At 42.0% G+C, this 25893-nt stretch overlaps 1 protein-coding gene across 2 annotated transcripts in view; it reads right to left on the bottom strand.

The window, feature by feature from the left end:
• asic1b (acid-sensing (proton-gated) ion channel 1b) overlaps window positions 1-25893 on the bottom strand; it is a 169832-nt gene that overhangs the window by 53085 nt on the left and 90854 nt on the right. The window contains exon 1 of one of the 2 annotated variants that reach the window (XM_030420227.1): window positions 488-1188. The exons of the other annotated variant lie outside the window; for it this stretch is intronic. Within the exon in view, the coding sequence (XP_030276087.1) occupies window positions 488-1144 (657 nt within the window). The 5' untranslated portion in view covers window positions 1145-1188. Of the gene's footprint in view, window positions 1-487; window positions 1189-25893 lie in introns of those variants that run through there. 2 annotated transcript variants of the gene reach the window in all.

The raw sequence follows: 25893 nt of genomic DNA on the forward strand, positions 1-25893 counted from the left end.
GAAATTTACAACAGAGTTTCATTAAAGCCGACATGCTGACTTAGAAAAAACATATTTTATTTACAGTGACGACTTGGGATTGGAGGTAACTGAATCACCTCACAGCAATAAATAAACTCTTTCTACCACATGGGTGATTTTCTGCAAAGCGTCAGTGAGGACTTTCATTGTGGGGTTATAGTTTATTTGTCATTATTAGGTTTTAGTGGCTTCCCCTAATTTCATCACAATGAACCCAAACAGAAGTTACTCTTTGATGAAGTCTCCTCTCTACATCCTTTTGCGCAACATTTCAATTTCAGACCCCCATATGCTATATACTACTGATCATTCAAAACTTACACCCATATAAGATACCTTCTGAATATATGATGTGCCAACTTGCAACTGTGATTACCAATTTCTGTAGCCTGCTGTGTCCCAGAAAGATCTAACATTTGAGACTTTCAAAACGTATTTCTTGCGGCTGGATCTCAGAGTGACTTACCTCTCTGAAGTCCTCCGGGCCACACTCTAAGCCTCTGAAGTTACACTCCAGCAACATTTCCTCGATGCGGTGTCGCGTGCGGTTGTAGAACTCATCCAGGCTGAAGCGACTGCGATCCGGCTCCTGGGCGAGCTGAAACCCCGGTGCCATGCCTTCTTCGAAACCCAGCAGAGGGCCCATGAAAACCAGGTCGTTGTAGCTCATCTGAGACTTCCGAATAAAGTTGTAGTTACAAATGGTGACGGCCGGAAACGTCATGTTTTTGGCCATTTTTTCATCCAGCATGGTGATGCGATCGTACTGGAGATAGTATATGACCCTGTCAGCTACCTGGTACAAAAAAGCAGACAGGGCCACGGTGAAGACCACCGCCCAAAGACCCTGGCGAATACCAAACTTCTTGTCCTCCACAAAGATGTGATTGGCTCCATGGAGCGAGCAACCGCTGAAGAAAGCGGCCAGGTCGTCCACCTCTGTGATGTCGTCCTCCTCTTCATTGTAATCATCCGCTTGACTATTCCCATCCAGGTATTCCTGCGAGTCACCGTAGCTCCTCTTCACACGCTTGTAGTGGTCGTCAAAACCGTCTTTACCATATCCTCTGTCTGGCTCGTCGTCGGCAGAGAAGGAGATGGTGCACATGATCCGGACCGGCATGATTGCAGGATGATTACGTCAATACTGATTATAAATAAGATAGACCACCCGAAGGCATCCAAAATCGTCCAAAATCCTAAAGCAATGAAATCCTTCAAGAAGAGAAGCAGTAGCAAGCTTGTTAAAATCTAGCCACTGATGCAAAACTATCAGTCAAAATAATTCAGCAAATTCAGCATGTAGACAATAGGAAACATCTTGAAAGTATTCATTCTGCCATGAACTAAGTTGGCACTAAAAATTGCACACCAGAACACTTACACAATCAAACACACACTTTCCAAAGCAAGGTCAAAACATCATCTGAATCAAAGAGCACAAGCTGAAAAGCACAACACACACTATGCCCCCCGCCATTCACAACTGAGATGGACTGAGAATGCCTTGCCTGGGTTCGTCCTTGTGTCTCAGGGGCACATCCATCCTTTGGACCAATTTCGAAAGAGGGAAGAAGCAGAAGAAGAAGAAGAGGAAGAAGAAGAAGAAGGAAAGGAGGAGTAGGAGGAGGAGTAGGAGGAGTTGAAAGAAGGTGAGGACACGAGGAGCACAGGACACTGAATATTCCCGCAGGGCCGAGCTACAGGTCACCGTGCCGGGGCCAAGTTTCACCGTTTACAGGAAAAAAAAGAGAAAAAAAAAGAGGATGGCTTGACGCAGTGGAAGAGAGAAACGGTAGCCAGTGTACGGCAGCAAAAGCTCTAAATAGGATGTTTATTTCTGCTGATTCAGTGTGACCTCACTCCTCCACCAAAAAGACAAATATCTCAGCATGATTGCGTAATCAAATGCAAATAATACTTAGGTGTTACTGAAATGACTACAAAGGAGCGGAAGAATATGCAGAACAATCTTACATGCAATGGCTTTATCACATGATCTGCTCTCAGGGTTGAGTTTTATAGCACACCAGAAAAGAAGGCTACTTCTAGTAGATTCAGAGAGAGGAAGTATTAAGTTCATGTGACGCCTAATCAAGAAATAAGCCATAACAAAGCAACCCACCAAGGAGAACAGTCATGGAATTCAATCAAGACTTCCGTTTGCTCATTGTTATCCCAGTCTAATGGCTCATCTTACCATCAGATCTAAAAAAAACAGCACATAGCTGCGAGCAGCTCTGTGGAAAGCAGATTAGCTGAAACCAAATATGTACAAGTAGTGTAGATGAAAAAAAAACATCTTAAACAGATCCTCTCATTATTGAATATGGAGATAAATGCAGATTCCCAGGGGTGGTGTTGGTTGTGATATGAAAAGGAAATCTAAGAGACCGATCCATCTGTATCGATCCACCTCCATTAGACCGCCAAGATTATTTTCAGAAACATGATGTTGCCAGAAAATGAAACGTTAGATGCCTGTAAGGGGATGACAGCACTCTTAACAATAAAACCAACAGCTAATGACGCACGGGAAGCCTATAAGAACGGCCACATTAAACCTGTAAAACTAATAGAAAACACATTACCCAAACAGATCAATTGTGTCGAGCTTTTAAAACCGTAACAGCCCGTCAGCGCGTTTTCATCGGGCGGGAAAACTCTTAATATCAACTGTCAGGGTGAGAAAGGCAGCAGACTTGGTCAATATGTGTTTAGCTGCAGCTGCGAAGATTATCCATCACAGAAGGTGAAAAAAAAACAAAAAAAAAAACTGCTGATGATAACAGAGCAAACAAAAGAGTTGTGGCTTGGCCTTGATCCGTTGCTATCTTGGAGTCTGTTTAACGGCGGCGCCTGATAGCCTCCGGTTCTTGAATATGTATTAGTGATCACTAGATAGCCTCCGGCATCCGGCCTGACCTAACAAGAAGGTCACAGAGCTCCCTCAGCTGCAGTCTGTAAGCCTTCAGAGAGGTACTACGGCATGAATATTCACATAAGCAAACAACTTGGATTTGGCACAAGATGGTGAGTTGTGAAACTGCTGTGGAGGAAATAAAACAGTGCAAAGCAGTGCAGTGACCCCCAGAATAACATTAGGTGATTAGTTTCATGTCGTTGGAGCCAAGATATCTTAATTACAATGTCAGCGCAGATTTATTGATGCACACAAGGTTGCAATAAATCTGTTTGGCATCTCAAAAGTGATGCATTCAAAAGCAAACATGATTGCTCCATTCTTCCCCATTTATCTCCTCTTTCATGCCTTTTCTTCCCCTTCCCTTCCCTGTCATTACTCATTGCTTTCAAATCATGCACACGCTGCCTCATCACAAATACTGATGTCCACTAGGGGGCAGCAGCAGCACATCTAATCCTGTAGTCTCTCCTAAGGCCTTAAACTGACATGATAAAGCATCAAACGACTTGAAAGGCAACATTTTGAGAGAGCGGAGATGCCAACCGTGGCGACGAAACCTCCGTCTATCTTTCTTTCCGATGTTACACTACATGTTTCTTTAAAAAAATAGTTCCAACAATCATACTGTCAACACATGATGTTTTAATGTTAACAAGTTGCCACAAGTGCGCACTGAACTAAGGCGAGACACAGCAGCTTTTCAACTGCGTAAGAAGGGTGCAAAAGCAATAAACTACCGGCAACGCTATCCACTCTGAAGACTCACAGAGATAGCTTTGGGCTTTTAAATCGACAGCAAAACATTTCATCTCAATAGCTTTTGAACTTGAAATATGAAGGCACTCTCATGAAATTACCGTGAATGAAATGAATGCTTCAGCACTTATGCACTTCTCTGTAAAATCCTCCTTTAAGAGGAGCTCTGGTGGCCTATGGTTTAAGGCCCTGACCAATAACTGGACTCCAGCTCAAAACTAGCAGCGGGCCTTTATTGCCTGATGTTCCCCATTTTCTCTCTATAATTAACTCTCTAAAAATGTGCTAAAATCTCCAGTAAAAGGAAAAAAACATCAACCTGAAAAGACTGGGTGCTTTTAGCTTTCAGAAAAAAAATAATAAATTCGCTCTACAGATGAACCTTGAACTCACCGAAAAATAAAAAACCAATATGAGAATGTTTTGCGGGTACATCTTTTACATCAGGTCAAAAGGTGGCAGTGTTGTGATGCGAGTGTCCAGGGTGGCAGCCACAGCGTACAGCCCCGGGGCTGGGATTTCAACAAGGCCATGCATTTCGCCATGGTCAGAGAGAGAAGAGCGCAGGGCAGATGAGAGGAGAGGTTTAACGCTCCCTTTCAAGTCCCTCTCACCAGCTCACAGCTAGGATCGACCTGGCGTTGCCATGGATACATCCTGGCCGTCAGCAAGAGAGGATGCACAAAGCCCATTACTCAGAAACACGCATGTAGTCACACACGCACACACACGTGGACACACACACAGACACCGGGAAACAGCAAAAATAAATAAAAAATACACAGACACATGACAGGTTCTGTAATGATTTCTCTTTCCCCCCCCCCCACACACACACATTTATACACACACACACACACACACACACACACACACACACACACACACACACACACACACAGGCGATGTGAATGGACACTTGAGGCTTTCACATAATTTATGCATAAATCTGATTTTAGTCAGTTTCAAAGTGAGGAGGGAAGGAGAGTCAAGATGACAAAATAAAGAAATCACAAACAAACCCTGACACACAATGATATGACTTGCTCAGAGGCAAGAGTTCAATCAATAGTCTAGCATTCATATTCTTAGGTTATTGTAAGATTCAATGGATTCAGCCTGCACAGGGAAAAAAAAACAAAGAGCAAGTAAACAAGCACCAAGCTCCATCCATTCCCAGAAGATGCTGTGGAAGAATGAGGCAGAGGCCAAAGGCAGTGATGCTGTTCTCCAAAACACAATATTCACTCTTCACCTTTCAACAGGGGCCATCGCTATCTGATACACACAGTGTTGTGATAGTGTTATACCCTCCCTGCTGGGAGGAAATAATATGGAGAGAACAATGACCTATTTTTTTTTTAAAGTAAGCTGCTGTGGCCAAACACATTTCTCATTTGAAGCAGAAGAGGTGATACACAAACCTCATAACCTGTCCTATGATATGATTGAGGAGAAAAGGTTTTGACACACTCACCATCAGGAGGTCAGCTCTTTATGCTGGTAGACAAACTACTGGCTACAGCATACATATGCCGGACAAGTCCTTGGATTGAGACACGTATAAAAGAAGCTTGGTCTTTTTCTGTCTCCTGTCGTCTAGAAAGCTGCAGCATGCCTCCAGGAACAGCTTTTAATCACTCAGAAGAATTTCATATCTCTTGCTAACAGCAGGGAGAGACAAGTTTAGAGGAGAATGCTGTCGAATGACATTTTTAAATGACTGAATAAAAAGTCAACACCAAACCCTTTTCTTTCTGTAAAAGGCTCCAATTTACTTTCCCTTGATTACCCTTGCCAAATAGGTTATATTTTTACCAGTGCCCATTTGTTGGTTGGCTTGTCAGCAGGATTACTCAAAAACTAGAAAATGGATTTCCATGAAACTTAGATGGAGGGTGGCTGTCAGCCCAGAATTGACCAAACTAACGTTTTTTTTTTCCTCTCTTTCTTCAACATGGTAAAATAGAGCTGCTCAGATGCTTCTCATTAATTTATCAAGGAATAATGCATGGATCTTTATCAAAGAAATAAATACAAATCAGTTGTATCTCGGTAGCTGATACGGGGCTATCGAGACTGGTATTGGATTGGGCTTGCTCGAATCAAAGGGGACTGTTGGGCCGTGGCTGAGTGCCATTCAACATCATTATCAATCCGGCAGACTTCGTAAAACTTACAGAACAAGAATTTCTGCGCTGCTGTTCCTGAGCTATGGCTTTGAATAGTGGCCATAGCATTAATCGCAGAACATTATGATGACACAGTGAAGTTGAAGTTGTCTCATTAAACATTTGTATAAAATGTTGTTATAACTTTCACCTGAATTGTTGAGCAATCGCCAAAAATGTGCGTTGTGAGGTTTACAGTGACTGTGACCTTTGACCACCAAAATCTAATCAATTTATCCCTGAGTCCAAGTGGATATTTGTTCCAGATTTGAAGAAATTCCCTCAAGGCGTTCCTGAAATATCACGCTCACGAGGATGGGAAGGAACTGGCAACAGAATGCCTCTCGCTGCAGCTATTGCCGGTGTGGAGGCATAAAGACATCCCAGGGTTGGTTGTAATGGCTCTGCGACATGTGTCTAACATAAATGTTTAGTGTCTCTTGGCAGTTTCAAGCTTAAGCGTTTTTCATGCTTTCAAAAAAATAAAAAAAATGGAGGAAATACTGGTGTAATGCAGCCATCAGAGGTAAAATAAAAGTCAAAATAAACACACTAAAAATCGCAAACTGACACGTTTAAAGCATGTGCTCCAAAGATATATGAGGAAAACACAGTGGCACCAGACCACCTCCAATAAACCTGACCTTGTCTAATAGCAGATTCAGGGGCAATGATAAAATAACAGACTCACTGCGGTGGATTCACCGTCATGTGTGTTGGCCGGTAAGCTTTCATCAGATAATGAGGATGTGCCGCTCCCCTGCCTGCTGTTAGACTTCTAATGCCGCTTTCCAGAAAACGTCGGGGTTTCGGAATTTCCTAGTTGTAACTTCCGACTTCCGACCTCAAATCATTCCAGGTGCAAGACACCATAAGTGAACAAAAAACTTGGCTGACCGTGAAGAAATGATGTCTCTTTGGCAACTGTACACACAACTGCACCTTCAGCACTGCAGCCTCCGTGCATTATAAATGAAACAGAGAGGGCACATGAGGTAACACACTATTATATACATTTTTTATGGCACTTTAATAATTGGAAACATATGTAGACATTTAATTTCCTGGCCTTTTATAATTACTGTAGTCTACGAATACACAACACACTCTTCCAACAGGGGCTGCCATTGTTGTGTATGCATCTGACAGCCGCTCTCCTGTGAAATCGGGGGTAAATGTAAGAAATGTGCTTTGAGTTCACGAGTAGGAATTCTGACTTTGAGTGGCGTTTCATTGTACTTTTCCTAGTTGGAGGTCAGAAATGTTGAACGCAACAAAAATCTGAGGTACAACCTCAGCCTCACATAAACATCAAGTATTAGAAAGGAGGTTTAGCGGTCAGTAAATGACTACTTTCCTCAGTATCAGAATTATTTTTATGCGGTACACTTTCACCCATCAAGCCAGTTAAAACCACAACCTGGATGGAAACATCTGTAAAATCATCCACTTGTTATCAAAACATTCTTCGCCACCATCTTGTCTGTCAAGCGGTGCAAGAACATCCACACTGGGTGGAGCTGAGGAGAGCTGATCAAGCTGTGAAACACCACGGCGGGCATGCTATCATACAAATCTCCTCTAGAGCTACAACTCACGATTATTTTCATCACTAATCATGGTTTCGGTTAAGCTTGAACAGAACTGGTTGACACAACGAGCTGCTGGACTACATCTACAAGTGTTTATAGCTGTGTTGAAAGGTCAGACTTGACGGAGTACAAAGCTGGTCATTCTAAAGTTTGCCTCCATTGATGTATTTTTGGAGCATATCATTAGAAAACGTTGATAGATTTAACTCACATGACTTATCAGCTGTTTTTGCCCTGAGAGAAGAAGTTGTGGCTGTGTCCGCTTTGGGATATTGACCATTACATACCCGCATCAATGTAGATGCCCGAGCTACTGGTTTTGCTTCTTCTGTCAGTTTTATTGATGGTTGGCGAAGAACTGTTTTTCTCCTACTCTGTTAATTGCAGCCATGTATGATATAGCCAATACCGCCATCTTCACCAAAACTACACTTTGCATAGCCTAGTTTATTCAATCCAAAGAAGCTAACGGAAATATGTCTCATTCTAACCCTTCTTTTTCCAGGTTTGCTTCAAATTTGCAATAGAGAGTGGGTAACACAATATTGTGTACTTATGTTAATTGTCTCTCCTGAAATAGTCGTCTAAAGAGCGGAAAGAAGAACATTAGAGAGACAAGTTCACACCCTGGCTGGCCAATTTCAAAGTAAGGTGGATGCAAATGTTGGGTCATTTTTGTTGAAGGCAGCTTTTAGTGGTAACAGAAACTGCAGCTTAAAACAATTCAGCCATGGGTGTAAAAAAAAACAAAAAAGATTCACGCAGTACTTCTCTCCTACACTATAATCTAAAAAAGATATCTAATGTCTAAAAGTGGCTTAAATCGCAAAAAGCAATCTTGGAAACAAAACAAAAATGAGTCATTTCGGAGCATTACTCACTGCCTGACACCGGTCAGTAGCAGACATAATGTCAAGCAGAATGTGGCTGGTTCATTTACAAAAGCCAACAGCCGTGGGGTAGAAACTACTCCCTGAAGCAGCTGGTTCGTGTCACTGTCTGTTTAACACTGCACAGCAGATCTCACTCTTGACACACTGACATTGCCAACTGACGCCTTCAAAGGAAGATCTCTTTCACAGCGGACTGATACTCTCGACTCCAGGTTGCTGCCCACCTCCACCCACTGCAATGCTTTTGCCTGGGCACCGACAATGCGACAATGAGGCCAACTGGAGACGACACAGGAAAAACAGAGGCTGCCGCTCTGTGGACAGTAGACGGGTCTAGAGGGAGGCAGACTGAAGTCAAAGGCACCAACAGATCTTGTACATATGAGAGCGAGCTACAGGAGGCGTGAGAGCATGCTGCATATCAAATGGTGTTGATATTTATGACATGCTTGAATTCTGCACTAGTGATGGGTATCTGATGATGAAATGCAGCTGGCGGCAGTCAGGCCGTCGAGTGCTTTTAGTGCAAAAAACAAGGCTAGACTGAAACAGAGATAGAGACAGAGCGATGTTGGTAAGGTCAGTGCAATTAGCTCTGCATTAAGCTGGACACCAGATGAGATTTATGGCAGAAGAAGAAGGCAGTTGAAAATCAATGGAGATATCATATGTGGACATTTGAAATCAATGGAATCCATGGAAACACCAGCCTGTCCAGGTCAGTCAGGAACATCACAGACTCTTCATCTCTCTGCTTTTGATTGACATGTCGAATGTGAACAGAGCTGGGTCAGAAGGGCGACGATAGCCGCTCTTTGATTGGCTCTCCATCCTGCTGCATTACACAGCAGCACCGTCTCCCCTCTGAACGTGATTATGAGCCAGTCCAACCCATTACCTCCACGGTGAGGTCCCCTCCGTCTCCTGTCTTTCCTTTTCACCTATTTCAGATCAGCCTTTACTCGTTCTATTTCTGTTTGATTCACTCTGACTTTATCTCCTACAATTTCTCTCTGTTCTGTAACCGGTCCCTCTCTCTCAATCTCCGCTACTAAGATGAGAACCAGTGGGGCAGCAGCCTGCCTTTTAACACAAGAGTCGAGAGGGACGCAGTTATCAAGCTGAATGGTTTAAATATGTCACTCAGTGGCATTTTCATAAAGCCAATTCATAAGGGCAGGCCCCGAGTCACACAGCTTGGGGATCTCGACACTAATATCAGTGATTACTGAGTCTGCTTTCAAGACCTCCATCTGCATCATTTCATACATACCAATAAACTCCATGCAAACTCCCTCGATATGCATGCTTATATTCATCTCATTTAAATTGACAATCAAGCTTATCTTTGCAGGTTTCAACAGTCATCCTGCATATGAATTACAATGCGTGGGCACGCTCAGGCGGTGTTTTCAATGGACATGGTGTTTTCTCTGTTTCGGATATAATGTGTTTTTGTCTGTGTCTTGTCATTATTTCTGTCTGACACCAATGCAAATAGCATACAGGAATTGTGACAATCATGACATTTGCTGTTCTGCTCATTTTGCCAGAGAGCCATATTATATTTTTATGTTCTTTTTTCAAAGTCTGTCAAAGTCATGTAATGTATTCAGCAAGACTCTCAGTCAGTCGCAGTATATCATTTTCATGATGGTTGCTGAAAAAAAAAAAGCCATTAATTTTGCAGCGCTCTAAAATAAGACTTTGTAAGTTGCTCAAAACTGAGCATGGATTGTTCTGCGCTTTCCTTCTAGCCGCACAGCGGGAGCGCTCTGGTTTTCCTCACATTTAAAGGAAGTGGTACTGGTAAAGATGTAAGTAGTTAGCAGGCTTGACATGTTTTCTCTTTAAAATTTAAATCCTTTAAAGTTCATCCACACAATTTCTAATTAATAAATTAGAGAAAATGACTGGCCTAACTTTTTTTTTCATGTGGTTTAATGGTTTTACAATATGTTGTCTTACATCTAACAAATCCAAGAAATTTGGCATTTAATGGTCTATATGTACGTTCATGTAATTTGAGTGTTCATGAAGAATGCTATATAAATGCAGGCCAGTTAGGATTTATCATCCGTAGAGGGTTTTGTTTAAATTATACCACGAAGTTAACACGTGTAAGAAAGGATAACTTCTCCCATGTTTCGTATTTTTCTGCTGTGACATTCCAAAAATGTGATTAGTCAGCTGCAGTGATCTTCCTATAAAAACATGAATTGCAATGTTCCAGGAACAACACCAACGCAGCCATATCGGACTGTGCAGCTGTTCTTAGATAGATAGCTAAGTTAGCTGTGCAGCTAGCTAAATCTGCCCAGATCAGACGGGGAGCTCAGAGCACTGGCGGATTGTTGGTGTTTACACCGTTAGCACACAAGCTTTGGACCTCTGGGAGGAAGAAGGGAATGCCACTAAGAGGAGAAAAAAGAAAGAGTGACGAAGCAAGAGGGCGGATTAGAGCAAATCTTGGACTGGCTGTTAGTCACTGGTGTGAGCTTTGCGAATTAAGAGGCTGCGAGACAGATGCCAGGCTGGCCTTCCTGCTCTTGAACTACCAAGCAATATGAGCTGTCTCGCTATGTCTTGTGTTATTACACTTGCTTGATGTTTGGCCACATTAGCAAAGTGGTTGACTGGCATGTTTTTAACCATAAGTACAGTAATGTAATCATAATGAATGGGCATGTACAACTGTCTGTTTGTATGACAGTGGTGTGTAAGTGAATCGCAAGTAAAAACCGTCAAAAGTCCTGCATTACACCTCTTCAAACCGAATGTTTGCGCTCTATTTAATTGCAGCACTTTGTGGTGACAGCCCATAGCTGAGTAAGATCATGATAACAGCTGTGCGGGTGGTGTGGATTTTATTGTTCTTGCATATATAAGTCTTCATAAATATCAAACTTCAATCATGTTTCAGTCTTCTTTCATTTTGCGAGATAAAAAAAAAATATTGTGCATTGTTCCTAAGCTTGAAAATACAAAAATAAAAACAGCAACACTGTAATTTCAGCCGTTAAAGCCATTGTGCCATGATGAGTCAGAACTTGGCAGTTACCAACTCACACCGGCACTCAGTCTAATCAGTTCTGAGCTGAAACACACATTGCTGCTGCACCCGAGGCCTGAGGGCTAACAAGTCAGGACACTGTGGCTGCGGGACACACCGAAGTGGAGTTGTATACATGCATGTCGAGGCGCTGCTGAAAGCGAGTATCTGCTCAGAGTCAGTGTGAGTTTGTGTTTTTTTTTCCCCTCTCCTACAGACACACGCTCGACCACATGCCCACATGTGACGCTCACGCATGCTGCGATGTTGACAGCTACTCTATCACTGACACCGAATGTTTGGGACCCTTTTAGGTGGCAAGCAAACGTTTTCTCTTGTCCCGGCGCCATTCCTCGACAGATGATGGATGCTCCGCCTAAGCCAGATTCACCGGTCTCCTCACAGCCAATCACACATGAATGTCCGAGCGATAAAAACACCTGGTGCATCCCTGCTACTGTTCAGTATTCAGTGGTGCTGCCTCCAAGAAACCCCCAGGACAGCAAGGGGAAGAGAAGGGAAAGGAGAGCAGTATAGAAAGATAGGAGAGGGGAGGATACAGGAGCAAAACGGGTGAGAGAAAGGGACGGGGGGGGGAGCCAGATACCTGGGCTTGGATCTATTTGTCATGTCAGATAATATGACAAGCATTCCCAGGGAGAGTTTATAACCAGATTATTGAGAGTACCTCGATTTATTTGCAGGACTAAGAGAGCCAACACGCACGGGAGCCTGACACGCTCATCACTTTTTAAAACAAGATTAGATTTTGTTCATTTGCTAACCGGATTATATTGTATCTTTGAGTAAAACTAAAAATTTGTCAGGGACGTGCAGAGTTTGGCTAATTGGGGAAGCATCAGACACGGTTGTTTGATCTCCCCAATTTCCCTGAGAGGGCTGTTTTAACAACCTCAGTCCTGAGGGCTCGTATAATGCATGCTTTCAGTCCTCTAGCTATCCATCCCTCTACAGGCGTGATCACTAATCAGTCTGATACATTTTATACACTCGCGTTACAGCGTTTACTGTGGTTAATACATGCTGCCAGGTATAAAATTCCCACCCAAGGCAAATCAATTTCCATCCCACAGCAGAGCAGGTGGGTGGAAGGTTTATGTCACACTTCAGTCAGCAAACCTCAGTGCCCAATAACTCCATAATGAGCCTGTCCCCTAGTGACTGTTTGTTCCTCTAAATGTAAGAAACGGGCCCAAGTTGGACACAAACAGCAATGTAATAAAGTACTGCGGCTGCTAAATCACAACAGGGTGATTCTTGTTCTTTTGTCCACACTCGGAATGGACTTCTGCTCTCACAGTGACCTTGTTAAGTTGAGAGCGTATGTGTCATTAACAAAAAAAAAATAATGAGTCTTTCTGTGCACCTGCCATGACTCTCTCAAAATGGAACTGAAGCCACATTTCGAAGCTTGTTATTTGCTACGCGATGCGAAACTTTTCTTTAGTGCGGCTCCAGAGAATGTCTTGAGAATTAATGCAAAGTTTAACGCTTTACATTTACCTCATCAGCCTCTAATGAGTTGTAGATTAGAGAGCAATCAACTAGTGAAGATTAGGATCTGGACAGGCCTTGACAGGGGCTCAACTATATGAGATTTACCATTTCCCTATCCCAAATAAGGGCCTGGCTGCTGATGAGAAGGGGGCAAAATCAATACGCCCTCCCCGTTCCCATGCTCAGTTGGAGCACGAGGCACTAAAAGAGGGTCAATGATTTACCACATCTCTCGCTGAAGGAAATTAATAAACATGAGAGTGCCGGGTTGGGCTGTGGCGTGTGCGCTGTTCACAACAGAGAGGTGAAGATGATGGGAAAAGTTAATTCAGCCTGCGAAGACAGCACAGAGAGATGGAAGGTCACTTCTATTCCGTCGTGCCAGAGTACACACTTCTTCTTTTTGTTCTCTTCCCATATCGCTCGGCGCCTCTCCCGGGGGAAAGTTGCAAATATCATTATTAATTTGGATGAAGACGTTTCTTTTTTGACGCATTTTCTCATCAAGTATTTGGCTGTAATTCAAATCAACGCTTCCGTTTCACAGTTGTGGATCCACCAACTTGCAGCCTCTTGAGGCACGGACACAGATGAAGAAAAATGATTATATGTTGGGATTTACATGGAAGGGAAGCAAATACAATCAAATCTGTGTATTAGAGGTAGCAGTACTTGCGGAGTAAACCCACATGGCGTCTGCACCAACAACAGGCAGTCATTAAACTATGTCCTGAGGAGGTGCAGTGACAGCTTCAAGTAGTTTGGTATTATACCACCATGCCCAATTTACAAGCCAGATGATATTTGCATCAGAGGCTGAGAAATTCCTCAGTGAAAACACAGCTTAGGGAAGAGAAGCATCTTCTGTTATCTGACTGATAAGGACAGCGCTACTCGCATCTTGGTTATTTTTTTTTTTGCTAGTTTTTCCTTCCGCCTCTAGAGTAAGCTCCTTATACAGTATGTTTTTCTCCCACTGAATAATGGATCTGAGAGCCAAAAATTGGCCATATGCCTTTACTTTAATTCACTGATTTCACTGATTTGGAGCTTACGTAGCTTTGCATCTACCCTGCAATTTTGCGTTGGTAAACTTCTAATTTAATATTAACAAACTGTATTTCTTTTGGAATGAAATCAATTGATAGCTCTCCTCTTTAACTTTAAGACACATTACCTATGGGAGTGAAAGCCTTCCTATAAGGGACGGTGCCTCAGTCCTCTTTGATACATGCTGCAGGCAGCTACCTGGCTGCATGATTTAAATTCAAAGAGAAAAAAGGCTGTACTGTACAGGGAGTTTCGGTTCATTAGGGCTCTGCACTGAGAGAGCTGGATATTATTGGGAGAAACTAGCTGCAGCTGGCTGAAACATAAAGTCACCCAAATCAAAACCCAGGCATGTTTTCCATCAGGCAGCAAAAGCCGGTGCTAACCAGGAACTTTCAAGTGAATGACTCTGAGAAGCTACTTTGATGTCGCTGACAAGGAGCCAGTAATGAGGAGGTTGACTTTGCTCTCACCGGAGCCCCGCTCCCTAAACCTCTTCGCTTCAATCAAATGATTGCAAGTCAGTACGCTGATACCGCAACTCTGACTATTTGTTGGTACTGCTTGTCTCCCCTGCAGAACACCAACTGCCACTGTTTGAAATGGGCGGGTCACGTCAGCCTCCTGCTCATGGCTGAATCCCTTCACCAGCTGGAAGAATCTGTGCAGCGAAAGTAAATAAGACATGGTCTGAGCTAACACATAAAATCCACCCAAGTACTGTACTTGACCCCGCTCTTGAGCCAGGCACTTAACCCTCAGCTGCTCCAGCTGAGCTGCTGACAGTCAAACTGAATTCCTGTTTTCCTTTACCAGTGTTGCCATGACAGTATGCAGCTTTTGCATCTTTGACTATTTCCCAAAAAATGGCAGCCAGACTTGAGCAGAGAAAACAATGAGACACAGCAATGTGAAAAAAAACAGCACATCTGATTTTAGTTGCGATGTTTTAGATTAAAATGAAAAAGAACATTCACTGAAACTGACATGTGTTGGAAACAAGTGGGAGAGGCACAAAGTGTAAGAAAACAGATTGTGATTTTTTTGTTGTTGTTACAGCTGCTCCCTGCTTATGTTTTTGACTTTGCTGTCAGTTTACATGGTATCAGATATGGGTCACATCCAGAAATAGATACAATCAGTCATCCAAAGAAAAGGCAGACATGAGCAGCATTTCAGAAGTGAGCATGAATTACAACAGTGGGAATACAGCCCAGGTAATAAAGATTACGCCATGCTGTTAGCTTGCATCAGTATTGGAAGCAATGTTCAACAACAGGCAGTTAGAAACACTTAGCAGCTAAAAAAGAAAATGTATCGCTAATGAGAGCAATTTGCACCACTATTCTTCGATGAAAAGGCCTCTGGTCTTTGCTAGCTACTAGTTGTTCCGACAGACATCAAATAAAACAGCAGACCCCTGAAAAGCAGAACTTATTTCTGCTTGCCTAAAAGTGGTGCCGTGAGAGGAAGCAAAACTCTGTGATTAAACAGGGACAAAGTAATTGATATTCCTCACAGGACCCAAGGGCTCTGCCAAAAGAGAGATGGGGAAGACGGAGAAGAGGGGGAAAACGGAAATGTATTACTCAACGTCAGTAATGACCATAAACATATAAATCACAGGGCACTGAGGCTGTTACTGGGAAAATGAATCAGGCACTGCTATGAGGGGGAAGGTTGAAGGGAGCGCATGAGGGATGGAGGAAGGGATGGAGGAGCGGAGGAAGTGTGGAAATAAGGGGAAGCTTGGAGGCTCAAACAACACTGCACTGCAGGGTGTCTACTGCTGTTATATCACCACTCACTTATAATTACTGACACGTCTCAGCAGAGGATTTCTTTTGATAACCAGTGCTTGATGCATTATGTATTAACCACTGACTTCATTTTTCCTTAAACGAGCAATAATAAAACCCAATACTCTTCTTTTTTCCTGCCTATGATGGTGTCACTACAGCTCATATGGGGATTCAATAGCAGTCAAGCGATTAAAGGTCTTGTCACTAACCTTGTATGTCATTATCAGATAGGGAGAAGCAGCTGGACAGTTCACCCCAACAGATGCCAATGGAACCAATCAGCTGACCAGCAGCAAATCAATCATGATTACCTAGCTTAAAAAAAGGATCAATGGAGGTAATGACCGGTGTGACTTTGTCTTGATCCACATGAGAAAACAAGGACGCATACATGCAGGGCAGCACTCTTACACAGACCCTCTGGTGTTATGTCAATGGTGTCTACAACTTAACTGAAAGGCAAAGATTTGGAAACCCAGTGGCCAGAATAAAATATTGGCATTGTGTGTTTCAATGTCAACTTTTCTACAATGTGTCAAACCAGGCTCAGATAACATGCATATGAGCTGACTTTCATGTCAGAGGGTGGAAAGGATGGTGGTGGAGTGACCACTGCCGTGCAAAATTATACTGAAGCGAGACACATTTATCCCCTACAGTCACATAATGAATGTTAATCATTTGACAAAAAAAAACAGACAAAACACACAATCATCAATATCATGACAGCCCTAATAAAAACATAAAGAAATGTAAAGTTTCTACAGTCAACATTTATCCTGTGACTGGATTGAGATTTTGATCGGACAATTAATGTGGCTAAGATTTATTTCAATTATTCATCATTTTTTATTATGTGTCCTACCCTTTTTGTTCGCATTTGTGATCCTTATCAGTCTGACTGTATTTTAAGTGGATAGTGACATTAAAAGTCATCATAACTGAAAAAGATATCAGCTTTGAGGAAGAATAAGTAGGTAATTGGTGACAGCCTTGGATCTGTTTTGTTATAGATTCTGGAAATCCTGCTTATCCGGCAGTGTATTAGCATTTAGTATTTCATTTTGTGTTTAAGATCTGGATCCAATCTGTTTCAAATGCTTTAAATCAATTTTGACTGCATATAATGGCAGGAACATCTGCTCAGATGATCTTCAAATACCGTGCATGGGTGCAGAAAATGTGATCAGCATGTAAGAGAAATTAGAAACCAACAAACACCATGAACAGACCTGTGGGACGACAATGAAACAGTGCTGGCAGCCTCACAGCTTACTGACAACAACTGGACAGAGGCACCAACTCATGATATGTATGTTACTACAAGCAGCAAATATGTAGCTTAGAGAAGTGACACAGTGATCTCTGGCATCTCAGTGGAGAGTAAAGCCTCAGGGAAGAGCTGACATGGTCCAAAACTGCCTACAGTGAGACAGAGAAAGTCTGCTTGCGGCTTGAAGGTCTCCTTTTGAAAGCTGATGTGACAAGCGGCCAACAAACAGATTTGTGGAAGCTGCAGGTTTTTGCAAGAGTGTTACAGGGAGAGAACAAAATAGTGGGCAGTTTGAACAGACTCAAGGCTGTCAGATATATACGATGTGTTGCAGTAGGTAGTGTATGTCATGTGTGAGTGTTCACACTAGTTTTCTAATTTAACCACTGACCTTTCTCATCAATCATTTTTTCCAGTGGAGGAAGTAGAAAGTTATGACGTCCTGGGTCGCCTCTGTTACTAGCTTCTGTGACGCAAAGAAAATAATTTCAGCTTGAAGCTTGTTCCTGAAGTTTACTGTCCATAATCGAACTTGATTCCACACGGGTCTCTGTTGTACCCCACTTAGAGCAAGTCAAGAGTGGAGCGTCCCGTCTGACTGATATTGTTGAGTTGCTCAGATTGTGTATACTTCATCATTTTACCATGAATTTCGTGCTTCTACCGTGGTTGAGTAGGCTACCAAATTCAATTGTTTCCGACTTTGCTGTGCTGTAGATCCCGAGTCTGCAGATGGTGTGATATTTTAAGAAATTGCCCGGATGCACTATGTGCTTCCACTCTCTCACTTCCTGTCTGGTTCAATCTGCTCTTTACAGATTGACGGACAGATTGGAATGCTGGGAACAAACTGTCATCCACTACTGCAGTTAGAAGTTAAAACCTCCATAATTCTAAACAGAGTTATTTATAACATTGCAGGGACACAAAAAACTAGCCTACTGCTTACTTAAAAAAAGAAAATACCTATAGCCTACATACATAAAATTCACAAACTATTTTTCCAAATTGTCAGTTTCCAACATCGACCTTTGTAGTCAGTTATAGCCACCCCTTAATGACTGTATCTGTCTAATATATCACTGAGCAATAAATGTTTCTTGATAAATACGTGTAGCTTCCCCATTTCCTGAGTAGCCTGCAGTGTAGCTTGCTATAGGACATCCAACAAAAACGAAGCGCTGGCTGGAATAGACTTCTAATGGAAGAGCAGCTTGTAGCGTCAGTAGTACACTTTCACAGTAGCTTCCTCTCAGCTGTTTTTCTGTTCTAGAAAGGTAAAGTTTGCTCATCAATGACCCAGAAAAGTACGCTGACGCATCAGAAGACTGAGAAGCTACACTAGCTTTGTTCAAAATGTTAATGAAGTTGCAGTAGATCTTACTTGCATTTTTGGATTAACCATCAATCCCGCCTAGAATTAAATCAATAACTGAGAGGAGGCGAGGGAGAGGAGGGAGAATAGTGGTGAGGTGCACAGAAAAAGTGCTGTTATATATTTTAATCTGTGTACATTCTTGACCCTGATTTTAATCTTGAGGCAACCGTTAATACTGATTTTTGTTTCAGACACCTAATTCCGTTGTGCCTTGGCTTTATCTAGCACATTTTTCCTATTAAGTCTCATGCCTGTGCCAGAGGCCAGAATTACTGTGCCCCAAAAATATACGCTGTTAAACAGACCATCTCAGTTTGTTTTATTGTTTTTTTCACTTGTGCTTTTTCCCGATTCTACCAAGTATCACTGCACCATTTTCTCAACAATTAGCCAACTGCTCTGGTCTCAAAGGAATCGAGTCTGCTTTAATAAACAAAACTCATTTTCTTGCCACTAGGTAGAGGGCAAGCGGAAGTAAAACATTCTAGACGTGATAGTAAAAATATGACAGTTTTTCACAACACTGACATCATAATTTTATGTGGCCTTGATATATTAGACTTGACAGCAAATCAGGGTTGAGCTGTAAGTATATTTTTCCACCATGCCTTCAACATTTTCTGCCAGACTGCCGCACTTCCTTGACGAAATCTTTTGAAGAAAATCTCCTGGAGGAAGTCTGTTTTTCTTTCATTCTCGTTCTCTTGTGGACTTTTATCCATTTTGCTCCATATTTTCCTCTCACTCTCTCATGTAACCATTTGTTCATTGTCTTTTTACCCCCCCTCTTTCTTCCACTGCTTCCATCTCCTTCCAACTGCGCCTGTACCGTCAGCCTTCACAGCTGTTTCACTACCCTTTTCTCTGTCTTCTTCTTTACTTTCCAACCCCCTGATTTGAACCACACCCCAAGGGAGGTAGCTGTCCGATCTGATTGAGAACTGGCCACTCACGGCTGTATTTTCTTGCAGAGATTGTGATTAGATCCTGTTTTTTCTTCCATCTCTTGCAGTTGTTGTTTTTAATAGAAAGCCCCTGTGGCAAAGCTCCCTCATTAGCCGCCCTATGGAGTAGCGCAGCAGAACTATACCTGCACCGATATGTCTCCATTTAGCTCGCTCCCCGCCTGCAAGCCTCACAGCTAACCCATTGCTCTGTCTCACCTCACTAAACACAGGTACTGAAACACATCTATATTTTGTGCACTCACGCTAGCTTGCAAATTTATATACCAACACACGGATGCATTATTTTAAACAGCTCATATATAAATAACTGATGTGTTCCACCCCCCCTAAACTTAATGCATGAACTTGACATTCTCAACATGATTGAACAGCGTGTTTCCAAATGAGCACAACCCAACAAATCTATACCGTAAAGCTCCCAGACAGTGACTGGAGCAGGATGGTAATCAGAATGTGTAGATGTACTTTTGACGGACCACCTTATCAGTCACCTCAGAACAAGATAAACTTAATCCATGTTCACACTGCGAGCAAAGTGATCGTCTACAAGAAAAAAATATAGTTTTCCCATGTAGCAGCCAGACCAGCCAAAGTCGGCTGAACTGAGTCAACAGTGAACAAGCTTGTTAGCTGAGACACGACAGACGGTGAGCCGTTCACGCTGAGCTGCTACATTGTTTTCTAACAGGACGCTATTTGATGTTAAGAATGGTGGAAAACATTACATTGCGTTGAAGGCATGAAAACACACAAAAAGACCTTTAGTCTATAGTCTAAATTCATAAAAAGGAAAACAGGTTTTAAGTGAAGCATCTTGTTCATGTGATTTATCTGCATAACATAACACATCACAACAGATCACAAAACAATATCTAAAAATTCAAACTTGAGCCAAGATGACAAAGCATCAGAAGCTACGCCTCATTTACGTTGGTTCATGATAAACTCGATAAAATAAACACAAACCACCTGCGTTCTATCAACACATGAAGTTTCAGTTTAGCTAGAACTGACAGAAATTAATTGGTTGTCAGAAAATTCAACTCAAAAGGTGATTTGGTTAAATGAGAAAACTAGAAAGGTCCTCACGAAAGGATATACATATATAACACTCCCCTTTGACACTCACTCGTTGATACCAGCCACCAAAATACACCTGATATTTTTCATCAACATCCATGCGTTATTCCTTGGAAACATTTCTGGAGCCGTCCTATTATCAGTATCTGCACAAATCAATGGGGTCTATTCAGGACTGAGACCCATCCTCCAATCCAAATTTCATGGAAATCTGTTCAGAAGTTTATGTGTAATCCTGCTGACAAACCAACAAACACACACAGGGGAAAATATAACCTCTTTGGCAACAGCAATAACAAGCAGATTTATTGATAATGAAAGTAATTAGCTGAGGCCAAATATCTTTCTTGGCAGTAAAAAAACAATTGGTATGCTTTAAACTGCTTTTTGTTCAAATGTTTCTATTATTTCAATGTATGTTTATTCATTTTTATATATTCAAAATGAAAAAGGTGCATTCGTGGGTTTTCAGTTTTTTTGTAGTTCGTAGTTTTGGGGAAGAAATTGACTGATTGATTTGTTACGCCTGTACAAACCGCCTGTTTTACTTTGTTTATATTTGGCGGACCCTGCCACCTTTCTAACTTCAAACTGTGTCTTATCTTCTTCTGAGAACAGCTTGTTTATTCATTTATGGATAAAAGTAACTCCATAACTAATCAGTGTCCCTTTAAGAATAATATAATACATCCTAATCCACACATCTAACTGGTGCGTAGGATGATTAACACGCTACCTTTGCCTGAATTTGTGGAGTTTTACACAGTAATCTGCTTGATATATTGGACTTGACAGCAGAGCAGATTTCGGCTGTAAGTGTATTTTTCCACCACCCCTTTAACACCTTCAGAGTGCAGCTCTTCCTTAAGGAAATCTCCTATTATTTCATTGGTGAGGATTTACACAGTAAACCGTTAAATGACAAGCTGCAGGCACTTTGTGCTCTTTGGGATGAGAATTGCACCTCCATTATATTTTATGACGTAATGAAAGATTTCCTGTTTGCCATTATCCCCCTATACCCCCAGGTTCCCGTTGTCATGACACAATCATATGGCCCATCTTGTCACTATTTTGAAACACAGCGTTTGATGTGTTACTTTCAGTCTGACTCATTGTTCACTGGTTCAACAATGAGCAGCCCTTCCCCTGTTAGCTTGACTTTCCTCGAACTGTAATACATTTTAGAATTACAAATAATGTTTAATTAATTTCTGGGATTTCCCAGTTGAGTTTCTACCCTGCCGTGCATTAACCTTATTATGCAGCTAACGAACTAAAAATCAACTTCCAAATGAACCTCCAGAGCAACGCGCTGGAATAAAACACTGACTCGTTCCCACCTTTGCATTGCTGTAATAATGGCTGTAACATTAGATGCTGACAGATTCTCCAGATTGCTTTAGAAGTGTATGGAAATGAGCCTCTGTGCTACTTTACTTTACTCTGTCTTTGATGTGTGATATCACAAACGGCTCTGCTCGTGTTTTATTACAGCTGGCACACGGAAAGAGAGCGGAGGGGGAAGGGGGTGATGAAGTCTTTCTTGGGTTGCCGAGCACAGTGTAACCTATCTGATGAGCATTATGCATTTATGCCTTCTTTTATGCGTTCTCCGGAGGGAGACTCGGAACATAATTCATCATGCGTGCATTATAGTTGGGAGCAAAAATCCACTTTTTCAGGGGGAGATAAGTGACATTCCACTATGCAGAAATCTAAATTAGCCTTCACCTCTTTCTTCAAAACAGAGTATACTAGAAGTGCTGGGCCAGGTTAATAGCTTCATCTCTGATTAAACAAAAGTTTCCAGTTCTTTCGAAGCCTACGTCTGTGACAGATGTCTGTAGAAACACAGTACAATTTTGAATAGACTGATTTACTGTTCAGTGAAGGCCAATTAAACAGCGAAGAGCGATGCCCCCCTGCCTGGCCGGTGTACCACACCACTTGTCCTGAAGTGCTCACATTGCATGTCCTTATCGACTAAAGGCTCAGAGCCACAACTGACTGAATCGGCATGCCAGAAAGCATTTCATATTTTGAAAGAAGAAAAAAAAAAGCAAATGCTGATCCAGCATATGCCCTTGGTAACAAAACCTCCTGGGGAGATAGCATCTCAGTGAGAAAGAGAGAGAGAGAGAGGGGGGAAGACATCAGGAAAGACTGGCTGAATGAGGAAGGATGCCCAAGGGAAATGCACATAAATGTCTGGAATAGTTCATTCATAAATGTTTAAGATCCCATATTACACTCATTTTCAGGATCATATTCTGATTTTTGGTGTCTACTAGAAAATGTTATAGGTATTAATGTTGAAGACAAACATTTGCAATTTCTGCAGCACCTATTCAACGTTTGTCTGAATGCTCTTTTAACTCCCGTCTCTTAAAAGGTTCCGTCTTAAATAGCCAAGTCTGCTCTGATCGGGCACCACCCGCCATGCTTCCATATCATCCTTGCATCTTTTTGTTTTTGTCCCCCTTTAGCCAGGCCTATATCCATAGTGCCACGTCAGACCTGGAGAAAGGTTATCATAGTGGACAGGGCTAAACCCTGGATGCAGCAAGGGTGTCCTGACAAAATAGTGTCATTTTGAACTTGTTTTGCATGTTTCCATCCTTGAAAAGACATTAAAAAGAAGAAAGAACTCCATGCAATAGAATAGGCAAGAGCAACTAGCTTGTTTCTGTTATATAACATATCGCTAGCAATCAGGTTAGTGTTAGGTTGTTATGGTTGTTGTTTCCTTTACAGTCAGGCATATTGTAACCAGTAACACACAGAAAACATCCTGAAATGGTCGCCCAATGGCAGTCTACATCAGCTCAGAGGATGTCTGAGGGCAGTGACTGTATAGCTGTGACATCACAATGTTACGGTCATCCCAACGGGTTGTTTGAAGGCACATTTTCTGAATACAAGCTGTGTGCATTTCTCCGTGGATCGAGCAATTTGAAACTTTCACACTACACTTGCTTTGTAATCAAAAAAGTCATGGCATCTCACTTTTTTCTGCAATAAGAGACCCTAAAGTAGGAACAGCTTTGCTGATCCCAACATGAACAAGACAAAGGCGTCTACAGTTTATCAAGTTGCTCATAATTTATATTCCTTTTTGCTTGTTTTAATTGTGGTAAACACTTTTCACAGGGGGAAAAGATAACACATTTTTTGTGTATGTGTAGACAAATATACAACCTCAGGAGTATTCCTCTGAGCCGGAGGAAGCCTCAATCCCTTTTGCTTGTATAAGCTTCCCTAAAGCCCCAAACCTCCTATTTGGGCAGCTGCATTTTGTGCGTGAAAATGGCTTAGAGCCCTGTCAGGCTTGTAGGTTATGCAAACCACGGAACGGAATTATCTCTCCAAACACGGTGAGTGGAAATTCATTACCTTGACCGTCGTGCCTCTTAACAGCAACTTCACAATTCAATTTTAGAATACAATGGTGAGGGAATGTTGTAGGTTTAATAAGAAACCTCACATGGGGGCAGGGGTGGACACGAAGAAACATTTCTGTTACTTCACAGAAAAAAATATTCTTTGGAAACACTTAATGTTATTCGACGATGCAGAAAAGACAGAGAAACCAACTCCCATTGAGTAACTTCTGACACCATGCTCACACTACCGTGTAATTAGTAAATGTGAAGACATTATTTTCTCTTAGTTATGGCATTCTATTTAAACAGATAGACGTGGTGAATTACTTCAATATGGTGAACTACTGCCTCTGACTTAGTGACATATGCTGTGTCTCAATTTAGGGTCTGCATCCTTCAGAGGAGCATTTGAGGGCCAATGACATCACTATGCCGCTCGAAGGCTGTCCCAATCCAAAGGCTCCTCTAAATGCAGCCCACAAATACGGCTTTCTTTTCCCTGCTTTTGGAGGATGCACAGCTACTATCCTTTGTGGCCTCACGTATCCCAAGATTCTTTGCGCGCACGTAAAAGAAGAAAGAAAGAGAGAAAATGGCAACATCACATGGCGTAGAAGATCGTCACTTTTGCGGGCCTGGGCAGCAGAAATCTTGATGTAAGGGTAAAACATCTGGTGACTAAACCATGCAATGCTCCAAAGGCTAGACCTCAAAGGCTGGGTCCTTCGAAGGATGCAGACTCTGAACTGAGACACAGCAATACACAGAGTACTGTGCTGAAGCTGTTTTACCTTGGCCTGGATCAGCAGGAATGTTTATTACTGCCAAGTCAATAAATACTTACACATGCTAACATAAAGGATTGTCAGAGAGAGGCTGTGTAATTTGTGCTTGGCTATACACAAAATGCACACAATGTTTTCAGTATCTTCCCAACTGATGCTAAGTGTGGCTATCTAATATGGTTATGGTCTTATGTACTTGTCTTTTGAGAATATCCACAGTGCATCTCGCTACTTCTGTATTGTCTCTGAAATGGCTTTATAACTGAGACTAACCAGCCTTTATTAAACATCATTCCTCTGGCAAAGAGCAGCACCTGCATTTTTATGGTTAAATAATGTAATGATTTATTATGTTCAACAAATGATGATGGGGCGGCTGTAGCTCAGCGGGTAGGGCAGGTCGGCTAGTGATCGGAAGGTTGCTGGTTCAAATCCCGGCCCTCCCAGGGCTGAACTGAGCTGCATGTCGATTGTCCTTGAGCAAGATACTGAACGCCAAATTGCTCCTGATGTGCAGTTGCCATCAGTGAGGGCCCTGCGATGAGCTGGTGACTTGTTCAGGGTGTACCCTGCCTTCGCCCAGAGACAGCTGGGATTGGCTCCAGCAACTAACCTGCGACCCCTTGAAAAAGGGATAAAGCGGTTACAGACGATGACATGACATGACATGACAAATGATTATTAAAGATCTAGTTGAAATATGGATTTCAAGTCAAGGCACCTGAGCAGGGAGCTCAGATTCCAGCCATGTGAAGAACATAAGAACAGAAATAAGAACATAGGGAGCAATAAATAAAAATATAAACTTATAGTCTCAAACATAGTCATACAATCTGGTCTGTGTTCTACTGAGGAAAATATATACAAATATTTTTTAAAGAGACAAAAATTAAAATTTAATAGACAGAAAATTAAAGTACTAATATTCAGGACAGCAAAGTACGGTTACAATTGGTAACAGTACACATTAGCACACTCACGCGACCTGTTAACTGTAATAAGTATTTGGTTACCACATCTAAGCGATCATGGCATAACATTTGTGTAAAAACGTGTGTATTCTGGTCGACATATGGCATATTTACTTCCATAATATTGAGTATCGGTCAGGCTCGAGCCTAAATCAAACAGACCAAATGATGTCATCCTACCGATGGGGGGAGTCAGACACTCAGAGGTACAAGAATAATTCCCAGAAATCCTCATAAACAATCTAACCCTTTCATGTCTGTGTGTATTTGT

This window comes from Sparus aurata, chromosome 6, assembly GCF_900880675.1.
Source record: "Sparus aurata chromosome 6, fSpaAur1.1, whole genome shotgun sequence".
Classification (NCBI taxonomy): Eukaryota; Metazoa; Chordata; class Actinopteri; order Spariformes; family Sparidae; genus Sparus; species Sparus aurata.